This window comes from Argiope bruennichi, chromosome 7 (genome assembly GCF_947563725.1).
Source record: "Argiope bruennichi chromosome 7, qqArgBrue1.1, whole genome shotgun sequence".
Classification (NCBI taxonomy): Eukaryota; Metazoa; Arthropoda; class Arachnida; order Araneae; family Araneidae; genus Argiope; species Argiope bruennichi.
In genome coordinates, this window is record NC_079157.1 from 51,294,069 (window position 1) to 51,320,805 (window position 26,737).

The window sequence follows — 26,737 nt, forward strand, 5'->3', positions numbered from 1 at the left end:
AGAGATAACATGAAATTTTATTTTTGACGACTACTTGCAACAAAATATCTAATTAGACCTACTTTAAAGGATGATTTAACCTTTCTTTTGGGGTCACGTTAATTAAATTGACACGAGCTTTGAAGAAACAAAATATTTGATCAATCAATAACTTCTCGTGCTGGAAAGCAACTGATAGAATCTCATTTCAAACTCTTTCAAACTACAATTTGAACAATCGCCAAACTAAATTTTTTAAAGATGATAAATTGTCAAATATGATAAATTAAGTATAATCTTTAGTTCATATTAAACAAGTTTTCTACTGTTTGACAGAGATTGGTGAAATATCTGTAACGTATTCTTTAGTTTTATCGTTATTTGAACCTTATTAAGAGGGAGTTTATTCAAGTGGAACCTGCTATAACCAACTATGTATAGAAGTTCGGCATGAATTTACAAATTGACAGCATTTTTAAAATATAACAAAACAAAAAGTAATGCATAAATTGATTTCATACTTTTTTACAGGTTAAAGACATTACTTTCAAATACCCAAGTCTTTAAAGCACATAAAGATGTAACTAATGTATTTTATTACAATTCTAACGATTAATTTGTTTTAGTTGTATGAAATTACAAATACTGATTATTAATATAATTACTAATAATGAATTACTAATAACAGTATGAAATTACTAATACTTATAATTCAGAATACTAGCTATCTTTGGCAACCATAGCCGGGCTTAACGGCTGCTAAAAAATTTAATTAAATGCTTTGTATAACAATTTCTTAATGGAATCATCACTTAAATAACTTTAAACTTCAAATTTTGATAGCCATAACTTATACTATTTTAGAAACATTTGTTCAGTTTATTGATCCATGCATTAGCATAATTTAATGCCTGTATACATCTAATTATATAACAAAATAAAGCAGCAATGTTTAAAAACAATGTTTAAAAAAAAGCAGCAATGTTAAAAAATGGAAGCATTTTTAAAAAATTCACCCTTGTGTTGTTCATGAAGAATTCTGAGTACTGACAAATTTCAAAAATTTTATTAAAAGCATGCCCTATATGGAAACCTACTCAACATGGGAAAAAAAATAAACCAAATTTTCATATCATAGTTGACAACAGAAAAAAGCTAGGATGAAATATCAGTAAGAACAAAGAAAAGGGTTTGAGTTTTGCTTCAATGAAATATATTATTGTATAATAAGCTTAAATATTTTAAAAATTAATCAAAAACGGAAAAAATATTATAGAGCAAAATAACTGATATCTTTAAAAAGGAAAACATTTCAATTTAAAGATGACGTAAAAATTATTTTTGTGATATAATATTTTCGGTTGTGGTGAAAAAAAAAATGTATTTGGATTAATTAAAAAAAAAGTTGCTTGATTTTTATTTAATCCAAATTCTAAATAAAATTCAAAAACATTTCTCACAGTTGTACACTGCTAAACTCCAAATTGCATGTGCCAAATCTGGTACCTCTAAATGTAGCAACTTGGCCTGTATGGCGCGAACATACACACACTCATCTTTATTATTAGTAAAGATTGCACTACTAGCTTATTTCAGAAGTTAAAATTAGTTGACGAATATACAATTTTATTTTTGGTTTAGAAGTGAGAAATCTTCGACTTGAGCAGTCCTTCATTCTTGATTTAGAAGTGAGAAATCATCGACTTGAGCAGTCCTTCATTCTTATTTAAGAAATAAGTAGCATTTGACGCACGTAGCACGTCACTCCAGCGGACGAAAGTTAAAAATGAAATTTTCTCCCATTTCAAATTGTGTTGAAAATTTACTATTTTATTTCTTGGGATTTCTTACTAAAATATAATAAATAAGAAATTTAATCTGTATTCATTAAAAACCCAGCTACTGAAATTTACATGTGTGTAGGTAAACCCGCAAAATGAAAAATTCAAATCTTGAATTGAAAAAAAAACCCGCAAATTCAAATGTGTAAGTAGAAAAATACACATACAATTTCTTTTTTGAAACTTCCTCTATATCGCGCCAAAAAATCTTAAAGAAGGAAAGCGTTAATTCTAGCGTAACTTTTTCCCATATCTATGGGAATTTCATTCACTGCCATACAATTAAAAGAAGATCGGCGAAAACAAAAGATTCATCAGTGCTCGTTCCGCTTCAAAAAATAATATAAACGACCTTGAGGCATTCGACTGCAAGCTTTAGAAAACAAAACGACACCACGTTTAAGGCTTTCTCCTTATTTAGGGCTCATCTGTGCAGTCAAAAACAGCAGCCTTGCACAATTATTTTTTACTGGTTTTCTAAATTGGAATATTATTTCTTTTTGGTTCCCTGACCTTGACAGGCATGCGTACGATGTCTACATCAGTTGCACTGATAAGAAAGGAGAATGAGAATTTGTGTGTTGCTGTTCTGCAGATTACACTATTCTATCTAAAACTACCTATTTTGATATGCTTGGAGGAGACGTGTGCCTAGAGGCGATTTTTTTTAAAGTTTATTAAGAATTTATTAAAAATTAAGTGATGTTTTTTTAGCGATAAGTTATTACACAAAAAGAATTATTGTACTATTTTAAAATTTATAAAGTTAGCTTTTTAATAATACTAATTGTAATGCTTTGTAATTTTATGAACTTCGATATTTTTTTTTAATATTTTAAAATAATTTTCAACAACATTTTATTTTTACAATGAAGTTCGAACCATATTCATTATGTCATCAAATATTTAATTGTGCAATTTTCTTTCACTGTTGAAAATTAAAGAAGAAAGTATGTTTATTATGTGCACAATTTTATGTCCCAGTACCAGGAAAAATTATGTGCATTTAGAAGATGCATAATTCGGACAGTTCGATTTTTAATGTTACTATGACGTCATGGGACTTGATACTATTAGGAAAATAAAAAAATAACGAATATTTTGACGATTATTCTATATAATTACAATACTTGCTCTATTTATATATGATAAAGTAAATAACGGCATTTTAGAAAAAATTTGTTAAATTAAAGATATGCTACCAGGCAAAAAGGACAAGAGACAAAAATTGAGACTGTAACGGCTACTTAAAAAGGTCACTAACTTATCTCGAACAATGAATCAATCTTCGATCAAAAATAATTTCAACAGCAGTATTTCAACTTTTTGCCTTCCAATATTTCTATTTGACATATTTGAAATACATAATCAAAATTTATGTGTGTTATTGAAGAATTCGAACATCAAATCAAATCTCAATAAATTCAAGATTATATTCAAATTTGTTCAAGGCAAAAAAACCTTGTAAGTATTATAAATAAAGAGATGCATAAACAATATTTTCATTAGAACAGAAGAAGTTAGTAATATATGAAGAGACATATATTACTAACAGAAACAAAAAAAAAATGGTTGTTTCTAAAAATCAAATCAGTTTTCCATTTATTGATTTTAAAAAAAATCAGTTCTTCAAATAAAAAATTCCATTGCCTTTATTGCCTTTTTGGTCATAATTCGCCAAGGTGTGGAATTCGGATATAAAATATACACTTAATAAAATCAATCGTCGTGTTTGTTTGTAATATTATTAATAATCTTTTAATGAGTAACATATGCAATTACGCTGGCTAATTCGAATATTTTTAATTCGAATTTTTTAACGATTACATTAATTTCTCTATAGTTCATATACACGAGAAAATAATATAAGGGGAACTCAAATAATTTTCAGATATAATATTTAAAAATGCAGAATATAATATTTCTGTAAATTTTCTTCATAAATATAATAAATAATAAGGGAGATCTTAATATTTCATAACAAGCAATCATTTTTTTACTAATTTATAGACGGAAAAATATCTTTCAACAGTATATCAACTAGCAATTAATAATCATTCAAAAACATAATAGTTCCGCAATAAACAGCAATTTTACATATGCTATCGATTCCATTTTGATACATTTTTACTTTCGAAAAGTACATTATTTTACTATTTTATGAGGTATAATTTCAATACAAAAGAAATATCGATCTCCAATCAAAAAAGCAACACGGACGCATGTACATTTTTAGCAGCGTATCTGTTATCTCTCTATTTATAAACAAGACGCGAGTAATTCACCCGGTTTTCAACATCTGCGGGTGACGTATCATAAATCAAAGCAGGAACGATGCAGAATACGTTTTTTAGCATTAAAACAACAATGCTCGACAAAATTCCCGTACATTAATTCCCTTAGATAAATAAATAACTAATGCTAAAAACTGAATCCCTCTTAATGGCGAAAACTGCTATTTGCTTTAATGGTGAACTTAATAGTTCCTACCGACCGATTCCATGAAGAAAAAAAAATGGCTACTTTATTGTTCTACGAACACAATATTTTTTTTTCTGTTCGTTTGGAATTGTTTAAAGGATTGGGAACATAGTGGAAAATAATTCCGTTCTGTTCTTGAAATTGTTTTGAAGCCAAAGTTTGGACAATGGCCAGAAATACCACGTAATAGCTCTTAGAATTTCTGGATGGCGAAAAAGGTATATCACTGAATTTTTGGTTTCTTGTGTTTCACTAAGAAGGGAAGTTTCTTTTCGCTAAGAAGGGAAGTCTGCATGACTGGTGCCATGTAAACTCGAAAACTTCAAAATTTAAAAAATAATTATTAAAAAAAAAGATGAAGATATTTTTAATACAACGTATTTCGAAATGAAGTCAGTAATGAAATATGAATTTTTAACAGTATTATATTTATTTTAAAATAGTCCAGATCTTTTGAATTTCAAACGGCGATACTGTAAATGTTTTAAAGGAAGTTTTTACTAAAATGATCAGATATTCCAAATTAGCCGGGATTATCTAAAATTCGCAGATTGAAGCAATGTCCCAGATTTTCTCAATTTCTGGGACAATTAAATGTTCCACATTTTATTTAAAATTAAATAGTTCTTATTTTAAGAAAGATGGGTTATATTCAATTTTCTTAATTGTTAAAAATAGTTATTTCCAAATGGTGAATTCTCTTTACAACCTTCAGTATACTCTTAAGGGGAATTTTAGACATAAATGAAAAGCTTCCAGAATGGTGGTTGGTTCTTGCTGCCTTGATGGGTACAGAAATGAGAGGTAACTGTCCCTTGCCGCTAACGGGATGTGCCTCTTACAGGAAAGAGGTGGCTAGTGATGGTCCCTAGGACACCACCTTAGTTTCCTCCAAAGCTGCTGCCGTAACAATCTAGCCATTCAGATTTTCCGTGTGCCGTCAAACTGGTCGAGTAGTCAGAAATGATTACCATTTTTAGTGATATAAATAAATGGAATGGCTTGGATTAGTCGGTATAGTTTTAATTTCTAGTTTTGTTCTTCCCAAAAAAAATATTTCCACGTTGAAAAAGTGTGAATATACTTCACATGTGTATATTTGAATTAAATGGACTGTCTTATTTAATTAAAAGAAATGATTCAAATACATTAAATTTGGGATGTAAATATGCGATTACAAATTTAGTTTTCTGCTAAATTTTTAGTAAGAATCTTTCAGAAAAATGACGTCTAAAATATAGATTTGGTTTTCTGGTATTTGTGTATTTACTGCGTCTAGCAATTAAGCGCCCAGCAAAAACATCAAAAATCGCACCCTAATCTCTTTCGTAATTGTTGTTCACTAAATGAATGAGGATAATAATATTTAAATGCATTAATTAGAATATGAAAGAAAATTTTGTGGGAACCAATCCCCAATGTTTCGTTTAAAAAAAAAGAAAGAAAGATTAAATACTTTAAAATTACTATTCGCACGACAAGAGGTAAAGAAATTTAGAATATTATAAAAGAGGCAAAAATAAAAAACGTAATCAGAATATTTCTTATTTACGGGAATTAACCTCGACTTTGTTTAAAAACAACCTAGAAAATAATATTAAATGTTTCCCAAACAAGTATGCTTTTATTAGTGGGCTAAAAAAAATGAAATTTTTCCATGTTAAAACTGGCGATTGAAACAAGGGGAGGGGTCTACTCAAAACTTTCTTGTCTAAACTCTATTAAATGTGCCATGCCAAAGAAAGCCCTGCATGGCACAGGCGTACAATATTAATCATTATATATTATCTTAGGTGAAAATTAACTTTTATTAATATTAACTTTTGGTAAGAATTAAGAATTTTTACTGAATCGTGTCATTCTTGGCGAGTTATTTGGCGATAAAAAGTCTCCGAAAATCAAATTTGTATTTCAGACACGTTTTTCTCAATCAACTGAACAAAGATTTGACACAAAAATACACTTGTAATTTCAAAATATCGTACCAAATTTGATATACTTAAGTCATTGCGTTTTTCAATTATCGTGCTTACAGGTTTCTGAAAGTGCAGACCGACAGACAGTCAACCTATAGTTGGATTTGGCTCTAAATTTGACATCTTTCTACACTATAGATATTAAATCTGTGTAGAAATCTTATCTATATAGCTCTCTTTATTCTGTAGTTATAATGTCAACTTATATTCGAACAGCCGGACAGAACATCTTCTGAGCAGATTTTACTCAAAACTGCAAATTTGGTGCAAAGACCGTATACCAAATTTCATTCGTCTAGATAAAAGCAGTTTTGAGATATCTTTGTTACAGATAGACAGACATTTTACAAAAACATGTTTCGAACTCAGGGAGATTTGGTTTGGTTTGTTAATATTAACGACCCGTTTGAAGCAACACTAGAGCTATATTGGGACGGACCTCGTCATTTTGAACCGCGATCAGATGACGAGGACGACACCTGAGCTGGCACCCCCCTCTCCACACCACGCCACACCAGCGGGAGGACGTTTGTTCATGACGTATTTAACGTGCAACAGACCCCCTTACACGACGGTTCTTCGGTGCAATCGGGTCACGAACCGGGAACCCTCCGGTTCCGAAGCCGAGACCTTACCACCAGGCCACCGCGGCCCAAACTCAGGGAGATCTAAAACGTGGAGATTCATCAAAATCTCTAGTTCCAATATTTTTGAGGATTACTATACTTTCTCTATATTACGTTTAAGAGAAAGCAAAAGCTAAAAGCATAAAGGTCTATAAACAAAGCGACAACAAAATTAAACCACAATGAATTAATAAAACAATGCCAACACTCATTAAAAATTACAATTTAAAATTCTAATTTTTTTGGAATATTTTTTATATTTCACGCTTTTATGATTTTTGTTTTGAGCTTCTGATAAATTAAAATTCTTTAATATTCTTTAATTTTCTTAAAATTCTTTAATTTTAGTACATTAATAAAAACCTGTTTTTTTAAATGATGTTTATTATTTTTTATACAGCACCGAAATTACCTCGCATGCTACTTCGAATTTCAAACTGACTACACATATCATTTATGTTCCAGATAAAATACACAACAACAAAATGCCAAGTTTCACAAACATGAATAATAGCTTCACTTCTAGCGAAGTCGAACAACATTTATCGGCGCTTCTCTATAGATATACCCAATAAATAGATGATTTACGAGGTCTCGTATCAAAGGGTGATTTATGTATACTGTACGAGTCCATTCTCGGCGATTTATCATATTAAAATACTATATGATCTTGAATGGGTGAACCATGATTTAGCAAGCCTTCGAATCTCGCTGCATTGATGTGCATACAACTGTCGACAAGCGATGGTTATTCGGTAAGCGATAATCAATTTTGCAAGTTAAATTACATCGAAGTAGTCTCGGAGCTTGTCTCATAGTTGTCGCGGTTTCAAATAAATTTACTAAGTGAGCTTCCGTATTAGAAATCCGAAGCACAGGCACAGCAAAACTAAAGAATTAGCAAGTTTTTTTTTTGTGTGTATAAAATAATTTAATTGTCTGTATGTTTAAAATAATTAGCAAAAATTAACCAGTCCAGCCCCATCACTGGTCCGATTTCGCCAATTTTTGTTTTATACGAAAGTTTCTGTCGTAAGATATTTCATCAAGGGTCGGCAGTCTCCCATTTTCAAAAGAAATATTCGAAATTTATTGTACATTTTCTATGAAAGGTGGGAGGACTTTTGACAGAGACCCCATTTATAATCACCGATATTAGAAATCAGGAATCCAATTATAACCGATTTCGAAAGTTCTTATTTCAATATAGAGAAAAACCAAGCTTCGCTCTGATGACTTTTCTTGTAAATTCGTTTCTTTTTGAAGAAAATATTTAGTTAAGAATCACATACTGATTACCTATGAAAATTTTTCAATCTTACCTATCTATTAACTGGACATTTAAATTCTTAAAAAATCATGAATGCATTGAGTTTAACATGTTATTCGAAACAATCTGCTATATTACAGTATTCATTTTACAGTTTAACTCTCGACAAAATTCTCAGGATCAACAACTAAGATGATATCGCAAGTTTTAAGTGTCATTTTACAAATATGGCCAAATAATTAAATTCTCCTTATTGTTCACATATAATTTAAAACGGCGATTTTATTATGATAAATGTACAATAAAAAGTACTGACAATTTTAAATGCTATCAATACGAATATACGCTTCTATAAGCAGCGAACAGCTGCTCGTGAAAAGGCGATTTATTTAATTAATTAATAACGTTTATTTAATTTATTAGCCATATTACATCCTACAATTATGTGATTTCCCTTTTAATGATTTCAGTTTTCAGGGAAATGCAAAAGAAAACAATGTATTCGGTTTCAATGGACAAATAAATCCTCGAAATATATTAAAAATTAAATGTTTTTGTGTAAATAATAAAAACAGCAGTTTATTTTTAAACAAAATTTGAGAAATACGTGATGACTGAATATTTAAATGATACAGATTTCCAAACGACTTTTTTTGCTATGCGTTGGAATTTATTTTTGACAAAAATGTTGCCAGTAAAGAAATCGAAACTCCTTTTCAGATAATAAATAGAAAAGAAATGTTAAAGTGCGACAGTAAATAAATAATGTTGCTTCTTCGGTTTAAGCACTCGACATTGTAGAAAATGGTATAAACAGCAAACGTACAATTTAGATAATGTACGTCCACAATCAGAGTATAGCCTGAGGCTCTTTTTTTTAATGATTAATCAATTTAGTTTGATTTCAGAAAATTTTTAGCTTAATTAACGTGATAATGATTTTTTTTATTTTAGTAGTTCGTAAAAATATAAATGATTTAAATTTTTTTCTAATAAAAATATTGCTAGGAAAATAAATAAAAGTAGCATTTAATTATTATGATATATAATAAATAAACAGATAAAATTATAAATTATTTTAAATTACCAGTTTCAAGTGAAATATATCAGTTAGTTAAATGAACAATAATATTCTATTATATTATAAATAAGTAATTATAATTAATTTACCAGTTATTTTAATAATTCAAAATAAATACGTATAATTCCTTTAACATTTCATTATTCAAAGAACCTTTATTTTCTGCAAATTTAGTAATTTAGCAAGCAGAAAAATTTTCTAATTCCTAGATTTGAGGCTTTCAGAAGAAAAAAAAAGCTTGCGCAAATCAGAATTTTCAATAAAATTATTTCTTAAATTTTAGTACAAATATTTAAAGAATTGATTTTAAAAACGCTAATAATTTTAATTTATTACATATAACTATACAGACATGATTAAAAGGCAAAGGGTTTTGGAAAAAATCATAGTAATGTCAAAAACATCGTTTTAAAATTTTCGATTCGAGAAAAATTTGCGTGCCTAAAATTTCAAAATTAATATGAAAATAGACAGAAACATTTAAATAGTTAATCATAATTTTAAAGTTTTCTTATAAATAAATACGTACATAATTTTTCGGCATGTGCATTTATTTAAATCATACTTTTCTTAAATGTTTTTCATTATTTAACTGTGATTCCATAAATTTTCATAAACAAGACTAAGAAATACAGGAATTAGTAATAAAGAAAAACATTTTTCAAATTTTTAGTTCAAATTATTAACATGATAAATATCACTTTACTGCTAAAAAAATGTCAATTTAGTTTTCCATTTTTTTAACACCAAGAACCAATTACAAAGATTAAACACGTGTATAAATCAAACTACCGATTGGATTAACAAAACTGAACTGGAAAAAAGGACTGTAGCACGGATTTCAAACGTGACACATCAAGCAATTGCTAATCTTGCATCTCTGTGGAAGAAGCACATCAGAAATCGCCTGCAACTTGGCTGAAGCACAAATCACTAACTCACATTACCAAATGTGGAGACTATCTGAATGGATGACTAAGTCATAAATATTATATTACAAATAGCAGTGAATATCTATTCGTGTTTTTTTCTAATGCATTGTTTCCTTTAGCTTTCTACAGTTACTTTTCTACTTCTACTAAACATAGCAGATTATACTGATTTTGCAAACGATATTTTAATCATTCAAAATGTTATCTGCTCAATGAGACCATTTTGATTTCTATGTTATTTTTTTCTGACTTAAAAAACTTAATAAGGTATTTTTAACGTGCTTTTATTTTCACGTAAATGCATTTAAACCATGCACTCAGATGCCATTCACCATTTAAGGTGGTCATCATTTTGACATTTGCTTTCTTTAATTTAATTTTGATTGTTAAAAATACCTACAGAGTAGTAATAAAAACAAGTAATTAAACTAAAAACAATTGTGTATATTAATTTTTCGGAGCAATAAACAAGTTCTTGTATGAGGCGAATGATGCATCGAATTACATTTCCGAGCGCAAAAACGTTACTGGTTATACGTTAACTGGAAGAAGCAACGTGTATATAAATACATGAAATAACTAAAGAATGTGCATAGTTTGACTAAACATAAATATATAACATTGCCAAATAAATTGTAAATAAAAGTTTTATTTAACACTAACCAATTTTGGCGGCCAATTGGTTCGCTAAGGTTAATGGTTCATAGAAATGTCAATTGCTCGGTTGTTTAAAATTTTATAATGGCTTCTCCCGACAAGGTAATTTTAAATTTCAAATTTTAATATTCATATAATTCATGCTATTTTAGAAACCATAAACTATTTTGTTCTCTGTTATGAATTTAATTTTCTACATTAAGAAGATCACTTTGTTTGCATGTTTGAAAACAAAGGAGCAGTATTATTTCAAAAAATTAAATAGTCTTTATTTAAGACTTGTAAATATGTTTAAAAAATTGCTGAAATTGAACAAAAAATAGCTAAATACAGTAAATTTTCTACAAAAAAAAATCTTTTTAAAAAAAATTTTTATTGAATTTTTTTAAATTTTCAGTTTTATTAAGAAAATCATTTTTATTATTAATTAAGGAACAATGTCTTTCGGGAAAAAGAAACCCTACAGCAAAACTGTGGAATCGACTTCAAATTAAATTCGTTCGCTTTTTCAAGGCGAGAAAATTGTAAACGGTTGATTGACAAGTAAACTGAACGAATGTAAAAATAAAATGAAATGACGCTTATTTGTGTAACTAATTATCTGCTTTCGGATTTCTTGAAAAGACACACTTGGGTTCTTCGCAGACGATAAGTGAAATTAATTAATTTTAAATAATTTCCTATGAAATGTTGAAGGTTTTCAAAGAAAAAAGAACGGCGAAGAAATATTTGAAGAAAAATGTATTTTCTGAAAGTATTCATAATTCCTTCGTAAAAATTATTTCATTTTTTAGGACCGAAAATATATTTATTTTATCAAAACGAAATTAACATAATGAAAGTTTTACGATTGTCAAAAAGTTTGGCTTCAACTTTTTAAAAACAATCGGTATTCTAAACCCTTAGTATTTTTTTTCCTACGTTCTTTATATCTAAACCATCAACAATGGAAGAAAACACGCGATTAAATAGTTATAGAAAAAGTGAAAATAGTTTGAATTCCACTAAAACTACGGAAAGCACTACCGCAAATGTGGCATAAAAACATTTTTTAAAAAATATTACCAAACCTCAGGAAAATATTGCATTCTAACTAAACTGGTATCATTAAAAAATGACATTTTTTAAATAATAAGATAGAATAAAAATCGATTTTGTGTGATTATATTGTCACGTAGAACTCAATGACACACACAAGAGGTAGAGCTAAACCAATTTATTAATTGAACTCTGAACACAGTGACTGACAAATCCTCTGCTTTTATATAAGCAAAGAAAGTTCCAGAATACTCTTCTAGAGGCAGTAAGAAAAGTCCAGAACACTTGTCTGGTAAACTAAAGAAATATCCAGTATCTTCTGGAACATGAAATAAAGGAAAACCTAAAATCGAGGAATTAAGTATTTACATACACTATTAATCGCATTGTCTCTAGCGGGATTCGAACCCAGGTCTCTTGATCATGAGACCAATGGCATGACCATTCGGCCATGGAGATTCGACTGTCTTTCTTCAATGCGGCAATATTTTTAGAAGTTAACAATGGGAAACGCCAAACTTTTGCTTAACTTTTAATTGATTAAAATTCTAATTTCATAAAATAAATAATTGAGACATATATTCTTAACTTCCAAATTAAATATGCGCAAAATTCTGTACTTAATTCCAGCGGTATGCCTTGTAAAGTTCCATACTACACAAACATTTTGCTTTATTACTACTAGAGAAAAAAATTAACTTTTATTATTTGTTTTGGAAAGACAGCACAAGGCAATTTTTGAAATGTACTTTTTATACTTACTAGTTGCCTTTGGCTACGAGCTGATTCGAAATAGATACAAATGAACTCTCATTTGGAAACGGACATTTGACCCGCTGTGTGCAATTTTAGTGTTGATTTCAATTAAATCGTTTAAAATTCATTCCCTTATTCTATCAAATTGTTAAGCATTAAAGTAATGTTATACAGATTTTCTTGTATATGTTCAGTTCATTCTATACATGAACCTTTCTAATGAAGACCAATCCCATGACATTGTAGTTCAAAGAAAAACGTATATATACAGTTCATCTATCTATTAAATTTCACAGTATTATAACCTCGCTTTTTTATTCGTTTCGTAAATAAACTACAGAGATTTGAAACAGAATTCTACTTTAGCTTTCAACAATGGAGAAAAAAAATCACGCGATGATGTCTGAAATACTGAAAACGATTTGAATTAATTTCAATTATGAACAATATAATTTATTTTTAGAAATTAGAAGAAAAAAAAATTTTTTTTTTTAATTTTGTCAAAATTTAGTAAAAATGTGCAAGCTTATTAATTTGACATCATTAAAAAGTATTTTATAAATTTTAAAACTGTATATTTAGTGCAACTATATTTTAGTAAGTTATCGAGGATAAACCTCAAAATTCAAATTAATTATTATTATTATTGATTATTAAATTATTAAAATTTCAAGACAATCGTTCCGAAAAACACGTTATTAATACATGCTGAATTACGTAATTCTAGGTCAGACGATCTGGCTTTTTGAGTGCCAATACACAAATTCATCTTTATTATTATTAATACAAATTCCTTATACTTCGCTAAAATAATTTTAAAATTTTCGAAACTCAATACTCATTTTCTTATATATAATCTGTCATGGTTCGAGTACTTAACTAGAAGCAGAACTGACAGATTATGCTTATCTAAAGTTTAAAAGTAATCTGTTATCTTCAACATTCATAGCATACAAAATTCACAATACACGTCTTTTATCGTCCAAATCTTCATTAAATATTAATAACTCGATGCATCATCCGAATTTAGTTCTCTTATAGTTAGTGCACATAAGGAAATGATTCATTGTGCATCAAAAAAATGATTGTTTTTTATCAAATATTCTTTGAGTAGCGTCTTACTAAGCATCCCAAGGATCGATGGATATGTAACGAAAATAAATTTAATTATTCCAACAATTCTTTTCTGGTATTGACAAAGATAAAACGCAAGTCTTAAGTAAACTTTAATAAGTAAAACGAAAAATTCCATTAAGAATATTGAACAAAAAACGAAAAAGAAGTTCTTAAGATGTTTCCGAGAGATGCTTCTTCTTTGTCAAAATATACGAATCGAACTGATTAAATGAAATGTCCTCTAAAACCTTAACTCCCAAAGGTAATGGAGGTTTTTTTTAAAGAAAAAGGATGGCAAGAAAAATGACAATTACCATTATTAATATCGAACGAAGCTTAAAAACTTAAATCTATTGGAGAAAAATGTACGGATTTTTATAACGTGATGCTTAGTGCATCTATTTTATGGGTTTTTACGAGAAATACTAGCCGCCTTCGACGACCAGCTGGTTCGCTGGGAATATTCGTTGTATTTAATTTCGGGTAAATCACAGACATAATTTCATGCGCATTATTCCATCAAAATGTCAGACATTAAAATCAAGTGGTTTGAATAGTTTTACATGAACTTTCTCAATGGAGACTAGTTCTATGACATCACAGCACTATTAAAAATGTAATTGTCCAGTTCATCTCTCTTAAGCTATATTACTCGTCTTGTAAACCACGTTACAATATCTTTCGTCTTGTAAACCACGTTACAATATCTTTCGTCTTGTAAACCACGTTACAATATTCTTCGTCTTGTAAACCACGTTACAATATTCTTCGTCTTGTAAACCACGTTACAATATTCTTCGTCTTGTAAACCACGTTACAATATTCTTCGTCTTGTAAACCACGTTACAATATTCTTCGTCTTGTAAACCACGTTACAATATTCTTCGTCTTGTAAACCACGTTACAATATTCTTCGTCTTGTAAACCACATTACATTATTCTTCATCTTGTAAACTGCATTATATTATTCATCTTGTAAATACATAGATATTAAACGATCCTTTTTCTTTTACTTCCAAAGATAGTAGAAAACTCCACGATTAAATATTTGATAAAACAATGAAAAAGGTTTAAATTTGAAATCAGCAATATGACTGGCATCAATATATACTTTATTGTTGGACATTAAGAAAGAAATATTTTAAAACAATGATAAATAATCAGGTAAAATTAGCACGATTAATAAATTGATATCATTAAAAAGACTTTTTTTTTTATTTTCAAAATGGTGTATAAAAAAATCTCTTTTGTATAATACTATTTTCAGAAGTTATACTATTTTCTAGTAGTATACTTTTCTAGTACTAATACTAGTACTATTTTCATAAGAAGAGAAAACCTCAAAAATTCAGTTTCATTTGATTATTTAAAATTCTATTTTAAAAAAAATCGTTCCGAAGTGCACATTCCCACCTTCCAATGTATATATGTGCCATGTTCTGTAGCTCTAAGCCAAACGGTTTGATCTATACAATGCTAATATATACACACGCATTTTCATTCATTTATGTTGTTAATAGAAATCAAGGATTAGCCGCCTTAGGCAACTAGTTGGTGCACCCGAAATATTGATTTTATTTAATTTCAATCTCATATAATACGACGCTCAACATTCTTTCAAAGTATTTTTAAATATGAATTTGTAACAGACATAAAAGCTGTCTTATTTTAATAACTGTATACCTGATTTTGTTGTTGTTGTGTGCATGCCCATACCTAATAGAAAGTTTAATCTCGTGACATGATTAACCCATCTAAAATGTCTAGGTAATTTATTTAAAGTTGTCTCTGTCATTAATTTCACTGTAATTCCTCATATGATCCACCAAATATCAAAAAATAATAAATATCTTGCTACTTTGCTTTCAACAACGGAAGAAAATCGTGATTTATTATGAGATGACATAATCAAATTAGTCTGAATTTCATTGCGATAATGAAATGTATTGTTAAAAATTATGCAAAAAAAAATTTAATTGTTGCCAAAATTCAGAAAAAAATCCGTGACAAAAAAAATTGGTAAAATAAAAAAATCACAGTTTTTAGAAATTTTAAAATATTGCAAAACTATTTTGAGCAGTAGTGTCTGCGGCAGCTATCACTGAAAAATGCAAAATCTCAATTTTAATTTTTTTTAAATATTGAGATGCACATTCGCACCTTCCAAAGTATATTTCTGTGCCAAACGATACCCCTAAGTTAAATTGTCATTTCTATAGAGCATCAATACATATACTTACGTTATCTTTTATTAGAATTAAAATAAATAGAGATTAAAACTTAAATGATATCTTTTTTTTTTTTTTTTTTTACTTTTTTCCTATACAAAATCAAAGTACTGCCTCGCCACAAAAATTTTATATCCTTCCTTCTAACCTCGCTGAGTTTGAAAAACATATTTTTAGAATTTTGTCTGTATGGGCACTACCTAGGGGCCACCAAATGTCCAATTCCGCAAATATAAAGTATGCAAAGTATTAAAATCGCCAAAATTCGACATCGGCATTTTCCCGATTCTCCATGTTCCAGACCAACCCGAGGTCGAAAAATACATTTTTTGGAACTATGCCTGTATGCTTGTGACAATATCTCAAATATTTTGAGCTGTATGAATGAAATTTGGTATGAGGTCTTTTACACCAAATTTGTAGATTTCTATCAAATTTTGAATGCATTTCATTAAGAGGAAGTTTATCTGGCTGAGTGCAATGAAATACAATAACAGTAAAATGTAAAAAGCTATATAGATAACATTTATCATAATTGTTGATCCATCAAGAGGTTAACCATCTGTCGATCATTAGAATCGGTTGCATCTAAATTATTATTCAAAAACCCAACAACTTAGATAAGTGAAATTTGGTATGTAGTCTTATTACTAAAAAACTGCTTGTTAACCAATTGTTGCCAAATTTTGAATTCAATCAGGCAAGACAAAAAAATTTATATCCAGCCCCCCCCCCTTTTTTTTTCATTATACTAAAAGTAAAAAACGCTCATATGCAGGACTCGTAAAATAAAAATCTGAAACTCGTGACGTTCACGATCTTGTCCAAGATTCACCATTTGATGTGAGTAGTATAGCATTTTTGTTAGAGTATATACGAGAAAAGGAAACAATTCCAGCAAATTAATGAAGTTTTAAACTTAAATTGCCAAGTGGTCATATTAGCTTCAGTTAACTTGCTCACATTGTGTTGGACACTCATATTGTTTTCCAAGTCGAAAAGTTCTTTGTATTTACAACTTTCTAATTTGATTAAAAAATTTAAGATAAGGAAGTTGTAAGACATTTATTGTATTTTCCACTTGATCTTCGTTTTATAAAAATATTCTACTTAAATCCAAATAAATATCCAATAGTAAAACCCTCAAAAACCAGCAAAATATAATAGATTGTATATTTAGAAATGGTCCCACGTTAGCATAATTACAACAGATGTGCAATAAATTAAAAAAAAATTAAAATGGTAGTTGCAGCAGAAGTAAGAAACATTCGGAAATCAAAAATTTAACAAGGTATTAATGAAACAAGATAAAGGTGGATCAAGAAATTGTTTTTCAGCCAAAAAGAGGCGATTATTCAATATTTATATATTCCGTTAATAAATATATGCTGCAAATTTTTTTTCAATTTCTCGCCAAAACAAAAGAATAGAAAATAACAGCATGAATTTAGCAGAGTTTTCAGTTTTAATGTGTGAATTATTATTACATCAGTTTTTGGATCTTTTTCTTTCACATAAGGTATCTTGCTAGATTCGGAGGGGATTTAAAAAAATATTTTAATGTTAATATGATGCTTTTTTATTAATTTAAAAATAAAATGATGAATAAAAATGAAATTATTTGAATATATGTGTAGCTTTTGAAGAAAAAGAATACTTTCATAAAAATTTTAGCATTTATTTACAAAACATTTATTACAATTTACATTTATTACATTTATTTATTACATTTATTACATAGCATTTATTACAATTTAAGAGAAAAAAATTGCGATTTTTTTTTTCTTTGTAACGTTACATATATAACATAGCTTAGAGTATAATTAACTGTTATTTAAGAATTATATTCAAAAATAAAATTTTTATGTATAATATATGAAATTATCTATGAAATTTTCTTTCTACAATATTTACATTAAACAATTATAAATCCACTTTAGAGCATTCAACATCAAATCCGTAGTTCATTACTTTCTGCATAATATAACGAACACTAATTATAAATTTCATTAAGGTATCTTCATTTTTTTTTTCAGATATGACACTTGTATAGAAGAATTATTAAAAAAAATCGTCCTTCAGAAAATGCATTTAAAACTTTTAAATGCTTATATAATGCTTAAAATATAGCTTATGCTTAAATGCTTATAAATATATAAATATGAAATATTATGCTTAAAATATAGCTTATGCTTAAATGCTTATAAATATATAAATATGAAATATTATGCTTAAAATATAGCTTATGCTTAAATGCTTATAAATATATAAATATGAAATATTATGCTTAAAATATAGCTTGTGCTTAAATGCTTATAAATATATAAATATGAAATATTATGCTTAAAATATAGCTTGTGCTTAAATTCTTATAAATATATAAATATGAAGTCTTATATAGTACTTAAAATATAGCTTATGCTTAAATTCTTATAAATATATAAATATGAAGTCTTATATAGTACTTAAAATATAGCTTATGCTTATAAAATAATTAAATGCTTAAAATGCTTATGCATCACTTGCATGTCAATAGTTTGCTAAAACTTGGCTTCCATTTGACATAAAGATATCATTGGAAGCAGAAACGTACTTATTTCTTTAAAACTGCAAAAACATGCGAATTTTTATCCAAATTCATGTTTTCATTCTACTCGGATATCTTACAAATAAGCGAAATAATTTACTGCTAGAATGTGAATGGATATAAATTCTGTAAATGAAGTGAAATGCTGCAACGCAATATTTTTGTAAGCGAATACAATTAATATTTTATAATCATGTTGAACCGGGGAGTGGTCTCCGCAAAACTTTCTTGCGTACTCTCTAATAAAGATGTTATTCCCTCTTTTCTCTACATAAAATTGTGAATTTTGAAAAGGATGTGAATGGCCTCAATACTCAGAGTTTTATTTTCAGGGTCCCCGACATGCACGTTTTGTGCTGCGTGGTAAAGAAAACAGGATTTGTATTTTTGTCGCCTTTTTTTCGGCCGACTGAAATTAAAATTTGACACATAACTACAATTTTAATAACAGTATCACAAACCAAATTTCATTTATCCACATCATCGCATTTTTGAGCTATCAGTTTTGTATGCATTCGAAAGTTAACAAGACTGACAGGCAATCAGCCTTTTCACGGATTGGTTGACAATTCCATGAGAATACTATACTTCGGACGCGACAATTTTATCGATTAAGTTCTTAACCCATTCAGTCATACAGGCATATACTTCCGGAAGATCAGAGTTCATTTTCTATTGGGTAAATAAACCCATCTTTTCGTTCTCGGATTCAAAAACCCTCCATGCTTTTGCGCATGCGTCAAGATGTGTTAGTAGAAAAAATATGAAAGGAGGAGATATTTGCATTTAACAATAAGGTGATCTCGGATTAGTCATGGATTTAGGAAGCGCAAAAACTGCGGAAAACTCTTAATATTGTCGGGAAATGATACTAATTCACAATAAAATACTTTAGAGCGTTTTCTTATTTACTGTGAGGGGTCTAAACATTAAATTATGATGAATAAATGGTAGATTTCCATTTTTACAATTTGCTTTTTTTATATAAAAATAATTTTTTATGTTAAAACATTTTTCTGTTATTGAATTTTTTGATAATAGTTTGAGATTAAATGTGTTTCCAAGATTATCTACTATCGTTAATGGTATGATATAAACTATTTTTTGGGCCATTTGAACTGGCCATATAAGCAATCAATATGCAATTTTGAATCCAAATAAAATAGTACGGTAACATTTGAAGTTGAAATCAAGGTTAAATAATTCCGGAAATGCATTCATCCTTTCGCGTTTCACACCGTAGCTAAGTAGAATCGTCGAAAAGTGGTAATTTTGACGTATTGAAATGAACAGTACATAGGTTATCGTACAGAGAACCATTTTTTATATTTAACCCATTCATTACCATCGAAATCAATAAACGCTTTATTTTACAGTAGTTTTCTATGAATTAACTCGTAAATGGCAGTGAATGGGTTAAAATTTTAATCATGCAAAAGTCGGGTCATAAAGTTTAAGGTATTCGCTTATCGTATTTACTTGCAGTCGGGCAGAAACTTTCTTAAAATGTATTTCCTTCAAAATTTGATAGAAATTACAAATTTGGTAAAGAAACCGTGTACCAAATCTAGCTCAAGACATTTTTTTAAAATTATCTTTTTCATAAACAGACATAATTTCTAAAATGTTTTTCGGTCTCAGTGTCATCTGAAACATGGATATATCAAAATCAGGAATTTGAATTTTTCGACCGCTGCAACACTTTCTCCTTGTTGTTAGGAATGTAAAAGTGACTGCATTAACGATTCCAGAGTTCGCTGGATCGTATTAGAAGCTCTTATTTACAACAGCCATGGCCACACATGGAAAGCAAAAGCACAGTGAACAGTAAGTGAAATTGGCTCTACTTTTGAGTATGCGTGCATTTCCACGAAGTCTAAAGGTAAATGTAGGTCCTTAATAGATAGAAAATTATTCTGTTAGCGAAACTTTTGGGGGTCAGCCAAAGAGGCATGTTAGTTAATGGCAAACAGAGGAATCATTAGTAGAGCGTTAAACGCTGATGATTTCGGAACCGTTAAAATAATTAAGGATTTCGTTGAGTTGTGTTGATTATAAGAAGCTTAAGGGAAAATGACTATTTTGCAGTGAAATAAACATACTTAAGATTGCTGTTTGTGTGTGTGTAGTCAATGACATATTTCTTGAGCTGAAAAAACCTCAAGCAGACTATTTTTAAAAAAGCTGTTTGCCAAATAAATTTGAAAAAAGCAATGAATAATTATTATAGTATTAGCAAATAAAAATGGTGTATGTTTATAAATAAGAATGTGTACAAACGTAAATACAGACAACCATCAGTCTTAGTAACTTTTTAAGTACTAGTTGCCTTTAGCGATCAGTTTGTTCATCCAAATTATTGACATTTTCGGATTAATTTAGTTATATTAACATTCCGTTTTAAAGCAATACTAAGATGACGAGGACGATACCTGAACTCGCCACTCCAAATCCCACACCACAGCAGCAGCAAGAATTCGACATTTTCGGCTTTTGAATGATTAATATAGAAAGCATTCTTTTTTAATTTCATCAAATAATTTAATACGACAGAACAACATGAATTGTATCAGATAACTATAAATTAAAACGTACACATATTACGAAATAAAAAAAACGGAAATCAAAAAATTAGCAAAAACATGCAATGAAATGTTTTAATGGGTGAGCTTAAATTCCATCGTGATATTTAAAATATTGTTACAGAAAGTATCAATGGAATTGGTACCATTAAGAAAATAATTTTTTAGTCTTAAGATAATGGAAAGACCATTTTTTTTAAAGATAATCGTTTTGAAAGATATAAACATCAATTTCCGTAGGCAGATCATAAGGATTACCCGTCTAATAATTTTTAAGCCTATTTTTATTCTCGATTTATCTTTCTGTTCGTTGTCTGTTTTTTAAATTTCTTTTATATCTTCTGACCTCTGATTGAATGGAGTTTTGGTGGGCATGGCGAGCAATCTCCAGAGCATTTCTTATAATATTTTTCAGCTCTATACAACAACGTTGAATTCAATACAGCTGTAAAAATGTTCATTAAAGCAGCATGAAATTCGTACGATGGTTTGTAACATTTGATTGCTGCCATTCGATAAGTAATAAGAGCGATTTCAGCGTCACGTATGTTAGCATTTTATTTATATTTTATATTTTATTATATATGGGGGTGCCGGTGGCAACAATAAAGATAAATGAATTGCATTCATTTAATTGATATAAAAGATTTTACAGATTTGAAATTAGGATATGAAATAAACACAGCTCGTCATCATCATTAAAGTTAAATTCTTTATAAAAGCTTTATGCTCTTCGTAAAATTTGTAATAAGACAGTAAATAAAAAAATGATAAGAGAAGTAATCAGCTATGTTTAATAGTCGCTATAATTCGGAACTAATGATTTAATGTGCAATTAATTTATTCTAAAAAATATTAAAAGTGAAGCTTTTATCTTCATCATTATAGAAACTCGAGAAAACATTGTGGCTTTCGTCGCTGGCAAGTACAATGCCTATATGAGAAATTAGCGAAAGCATTCTATTCTCCTACTTTCTCTTAAATTTCCAAAATACACATATGGAAATGTAGGAATATAATGTTTGGGGTTTCGCATCTAACACAGAGTTATTGAAAACATTTGCACTGGTTACAAAAGGTTACCATTAACTTTCTTGTAAGCAATACACACAAATTTTTAAATTACTACATAAGAAAATATGAAGTTTTCTGTGATACATGTTTATGATGGCTTTAGTGAACAATAGTTACGAAATATTGGTCTTTGACATGAATATAGCATTTTTACTGAATCTATCGTGCGATCTTTGGCGATTAATCGTTGGATTAATTGAATTATTGATAATTCGATTGATAATGGAATTTGTATGACAGAACTTTTTTTCAGATTGATTGAAATCAAAATTTGTATAGAACTACAACTGTAGTCACAAGAACCATACCAAATTTGGTTTATTTATAGAGCTACAACTGTAGTCACAAGATTCATATCGAATTTGGTTTATTTATAGAACTACAACTGTAGTCACAAGAACCATACCAAATTTGGTTTATTTATAGAACTACAACTGTGGTCACAAGATCCATACCAAATTTGGTTTATTTAAAGAACTACAACTGTAGTCACAAGATCCATACCAAATTTGGTTTATTTATAGAACTACAACAAATTTAGTTTATTTAAGTCATTGTGATTTTTAACTATCAAGGTTATACGAATCGAAAGTGCAGACGATAAACCTTTTGTCATATCTGGTTCAAAATTGCATACGAACCTACATTATAGGTGCTAAACCTATGCACCAAATTTTATTTAGTTATTTCTTTACGTTTTGTAATTACGTTCACATGTACTTGAACAGACTAACTTCTTCCACGTGTTTTTCATTTATAATTTGACAGAATTGTACAAATTTGGTTTTAAGTCCGCAGTCCAAATTTCAACCATCTAGAGCGAAGTGTTTTTTAGTTATCGTGTTCAGATAAAGACATTTTCCAAAAATGTATTTTTCGGAATTCGGTAAGTTTGAATGTGAATTTCAGAATTAGGGAAATCAAAATAATGACTAACAATTTTTTGATGATAGCGATATTTTACCTTTGTATATAAAAAGAACAATTTGCATACATGAAAGTAAACACTAAGCATCGTATGAAATTTGACGTGTGGCCGTCCAATCAAAATTGCAAATTTGGTGCTTATTCTGCCAACTAAAAGGAGTTCAAAATGCATGACTCGTTTCACAACACGACGAAATTAAACACAAAAAGTATTGTTTCGGTTAATATGCGATAATTCACGCTCGTTCTAAACGGCATAAAAATTCCATCACCATTTAACGGTTCTGTCAGCGTTTTCCATCTATATTTTTTTTTTAATTGCACACTTTTTACAACGTATCCCAACCCCCAACCGTTACGTATAATTACTAACATCTATATACAACAGTAATAACTATGATAGACATTTTTATTTTTCCCATTTATGTAAAAACTGTGCTTATTGGAAATCATATGCATTTCATTTTAATAAATATGTAAGCGTTATTCAGTAGCATTCAATAATTTAAAATCACAACTGAAAATGACAAATTTTTCATGCTGAAATATAATTTGAATTAGAAATGATGTTACAATAGCTTTTTCTCTTGCATTTAATCTATCTTCAATCAACCTATAGGAATACGCATATCACCAGTAACAAACCGGTGACATGCGTACAGCTTGACTATGGTAACGACTCATATTAGCGCGGCACTTATGTCCGATTATTTTCAGTTTCAGTATTATCAACATGGAATTTCCATTCCATTTCGTTGTTTTTAGAGTATGAGAGGAAATGATATTTTCTAGTTTTCCTGACTATGATGCCAAATAGCATCTGAAACTTCTCCACTGATGTATGCAATACTGATTAGCAAACAGAGGCACAGTAGTTCAGATCCGATTTCAAATAGGATAAAATTCATAACTTCGACAATAACACAATAAAAATTTGTTGTGGATAAAAGAAAAAAAAAATCCCGTTTTTCTAATTGGCTCAGAATCCTCTATAATATCATTAATATATTATTTCATAATGTTATACAATATTGTTAATATCTATCCCGCATTCAGAATTCTTTTTGGGTTTTTTTTTTTCAGAGGTTCAAACTTTTTCATTGCTTTTTTCAATACATAAATCTCATCTGTTTACAGTTATATTTTAGCTGTTTTATTTTAGTACATATGTGACTATACTTGATTTTATAGACCGTTATAAAAAAATGTAGCAATATTTTGTTTTACCATATAGATGGCACAGTAAGGCCAGAAATGGTCTTTGTGTCAAAAAAACCCATATCAACCAACCAACAACCAACCAATCTGCATTCAGAATTAGCATTCCTCATCTAGTGCATAGGATCTCAATCTATGGTATATATAACATGAATGTATTTGTACAGTTTGGCAGTACTGGTTCAACACAAAATACAAAACCACATCATTTTTAACATATTCTTCCTTCAATTGGTGCCCATGACGGCGTCACACTGACCATATCTAAATAATATTTCAGCTCAAAGATAATTTTCAATTTTTTTTTTTTTGTGTGTGTATTTTGCGACAAAAAAAAATCATGAATGCGTTAAAAAACTGTAACTGTTAAACTGTACAATCTATGGTTGGAAAAATAAGCATATTTCCGACGGAGATAAAATATTTAAAACCTTTCATGACATCATATTATTGAAAAATCAGACTTTCAGTCATTTTATTATTAAAATAAGGCATAGTAGTAGTATGAACCAAATTTACGCTTGAAATTAAGATATAAAGCCAAACATATCGAAATAAGTTGATGAAGCAGGTTCAAACATAGCATCCCTAATAACACAAAAGTATTTTACTATATAATTATTATACATTTTTATCGTTATGCAGAATATAGAACTATCATGGAGATTTCACAAAATATCTTGTGCTGATAAGAATTATCCCTCATCAATAATAATAATTATCAAATATTACCCATTGTTTGTTATAAAATTATACAAGAAGTTTATTTATAGTTATTTAATTGAATAATACAAACTTTGTAGTTATTTAATTGAATAATACAAACTTTGTAGTTATTTAATTGAATAATACAAACTTAAAATCTTTTATTCGTTGATTGTAAAAACTCCATTTAAGAGAAAATGATTCTTAAGAAAATGTTTTTATGATATTTGATATGTTTTTGATTCATCTTTGTATGGCACGAAATTAAAAACGATAGAGAAATTTTAATACGAAAACCTTTCATCACATCATAATTAACATCTTAAATTTTTTCAGCATTAAATATCATCGAATTTCGATTCATTAACATAAAAGATTATTACGACTTACCCATAAAGAAGTGCAGCCCCGGCAATAGCCCCTCCACACTGGGCTGTGATGTACAAGAAAGCTCTTAGAGGTGTCACCTTTTGAATGACTAGCATCGCAAACGTAAATGCAGGGTTAACGTGAGCTCCAGATATGTGTCCGAAGCACTGGGCAGCAGTAGCCATCGCCAGGCCATTTGCAAACGATTTGGTTAAAGTGTTAATAGAGTACAGAGGCCACATTACGTGGGATCCACAGACTAAAAACACGTATATAAAAGTGGCCAAGCATTCAGCTATTATAGCTCTCCAAAATTCAAGGGTGCGAAGTTCCACTATCATTGTCTTCTTTCTGTTCAACTCGCCTCTGGTTTGTTCTGCCTTGTGGATTAGGTGCACAAGAAATGCTTCTAACGATACGGTTGCCATGATTGATGCACAAAAACAATAGAAATTTCACTGAAAATAGTGGTATGTTTAAAATTCTTGGAAATTTTTACCAACTTTCGTATTTAGAATGAGTTCATGAAACAATGTAATCATGTTCCTTAACCATTTCCATTAAAAATGCTTTCAGAAAATTAAAAAAATGGTTAAAAAAAGCAGTGACGTAGTTCTAATTTCAGAATAAATAAAACTTATTTCAAAAAGTTAAGTCTTTAACTGAATAAAATAAAATACAATATTTCTCTCTCAGAATGTTTTAAAATAACTTTGCACACACAAAAACAAGTAAAAACTCAGCGACTTTGGCCATCGTCATAAACAAACACGCACTCAGAAAGTTATACTAAATTTCCTCAACAAATTCTAATCAATTGTAGCCACGCTGTCTTTCGACCATAGACAACAGCGCACGTCTATCTTCGTCAGAACGCGTGTTGAGATCTAAATGATCCAGATTGTGTTTACAGACACCGAGTGATTCAAGTCAGAATGAATGAGTTAACAGTGCCATCTATCGGATCAAAGCGCAAGCTGTATTAAATTCGATCATAGAAATCAAAGAAAACTTGTATTTCAAGCAGAATTTTTTTTTCAGACATGATATTATCATTCAAAGATGATATGAATAATTACAGACATAACTTACATAAAATATTCCTCATCTTTATAATTTTAATGTAGTGGATTTAAATTCAATAAATCGAATTTGCTGATGAAAATTTAATTTATACACAAATTTAAAACACGATACACTCTGTTATGTCAAATATGTAGAGTAAAAATAAAAGCTAATTTTTAAATTACAGTTATATTGCAGATTTATTTTTATTATTTAACAGTTGTTTTTT

At 29.0% G+C, this 26,737-nt stretch overlaps 1 protein-coding gene across 1 annotated transcript in view; it reads right to left on the bottom strand.

Annotated features, from left to right (window-relative positions):
- The window catches only part of LOC129976074 (lens fiber major intrinsic protein-like), a 157,865-nt gene extending 131,548 nt beyond the window's left edge, over positions 1-26,317 (bottom strand). The window contains exon 1 of the mRNA XM_056089446.1: positions 25,465-26,317. Within this exon, the coding sequence (XP_055945421.1) occupies positions 25,465-25,871 (407 nt within the window). The 5' untranslated portion in view covers positions 25,872-26,317. The remainder of the gene's footprint in view (positions 1-25,464) is intronic.
- Positions 26,318-26,737: the final 420 nt, after the last annotated feature.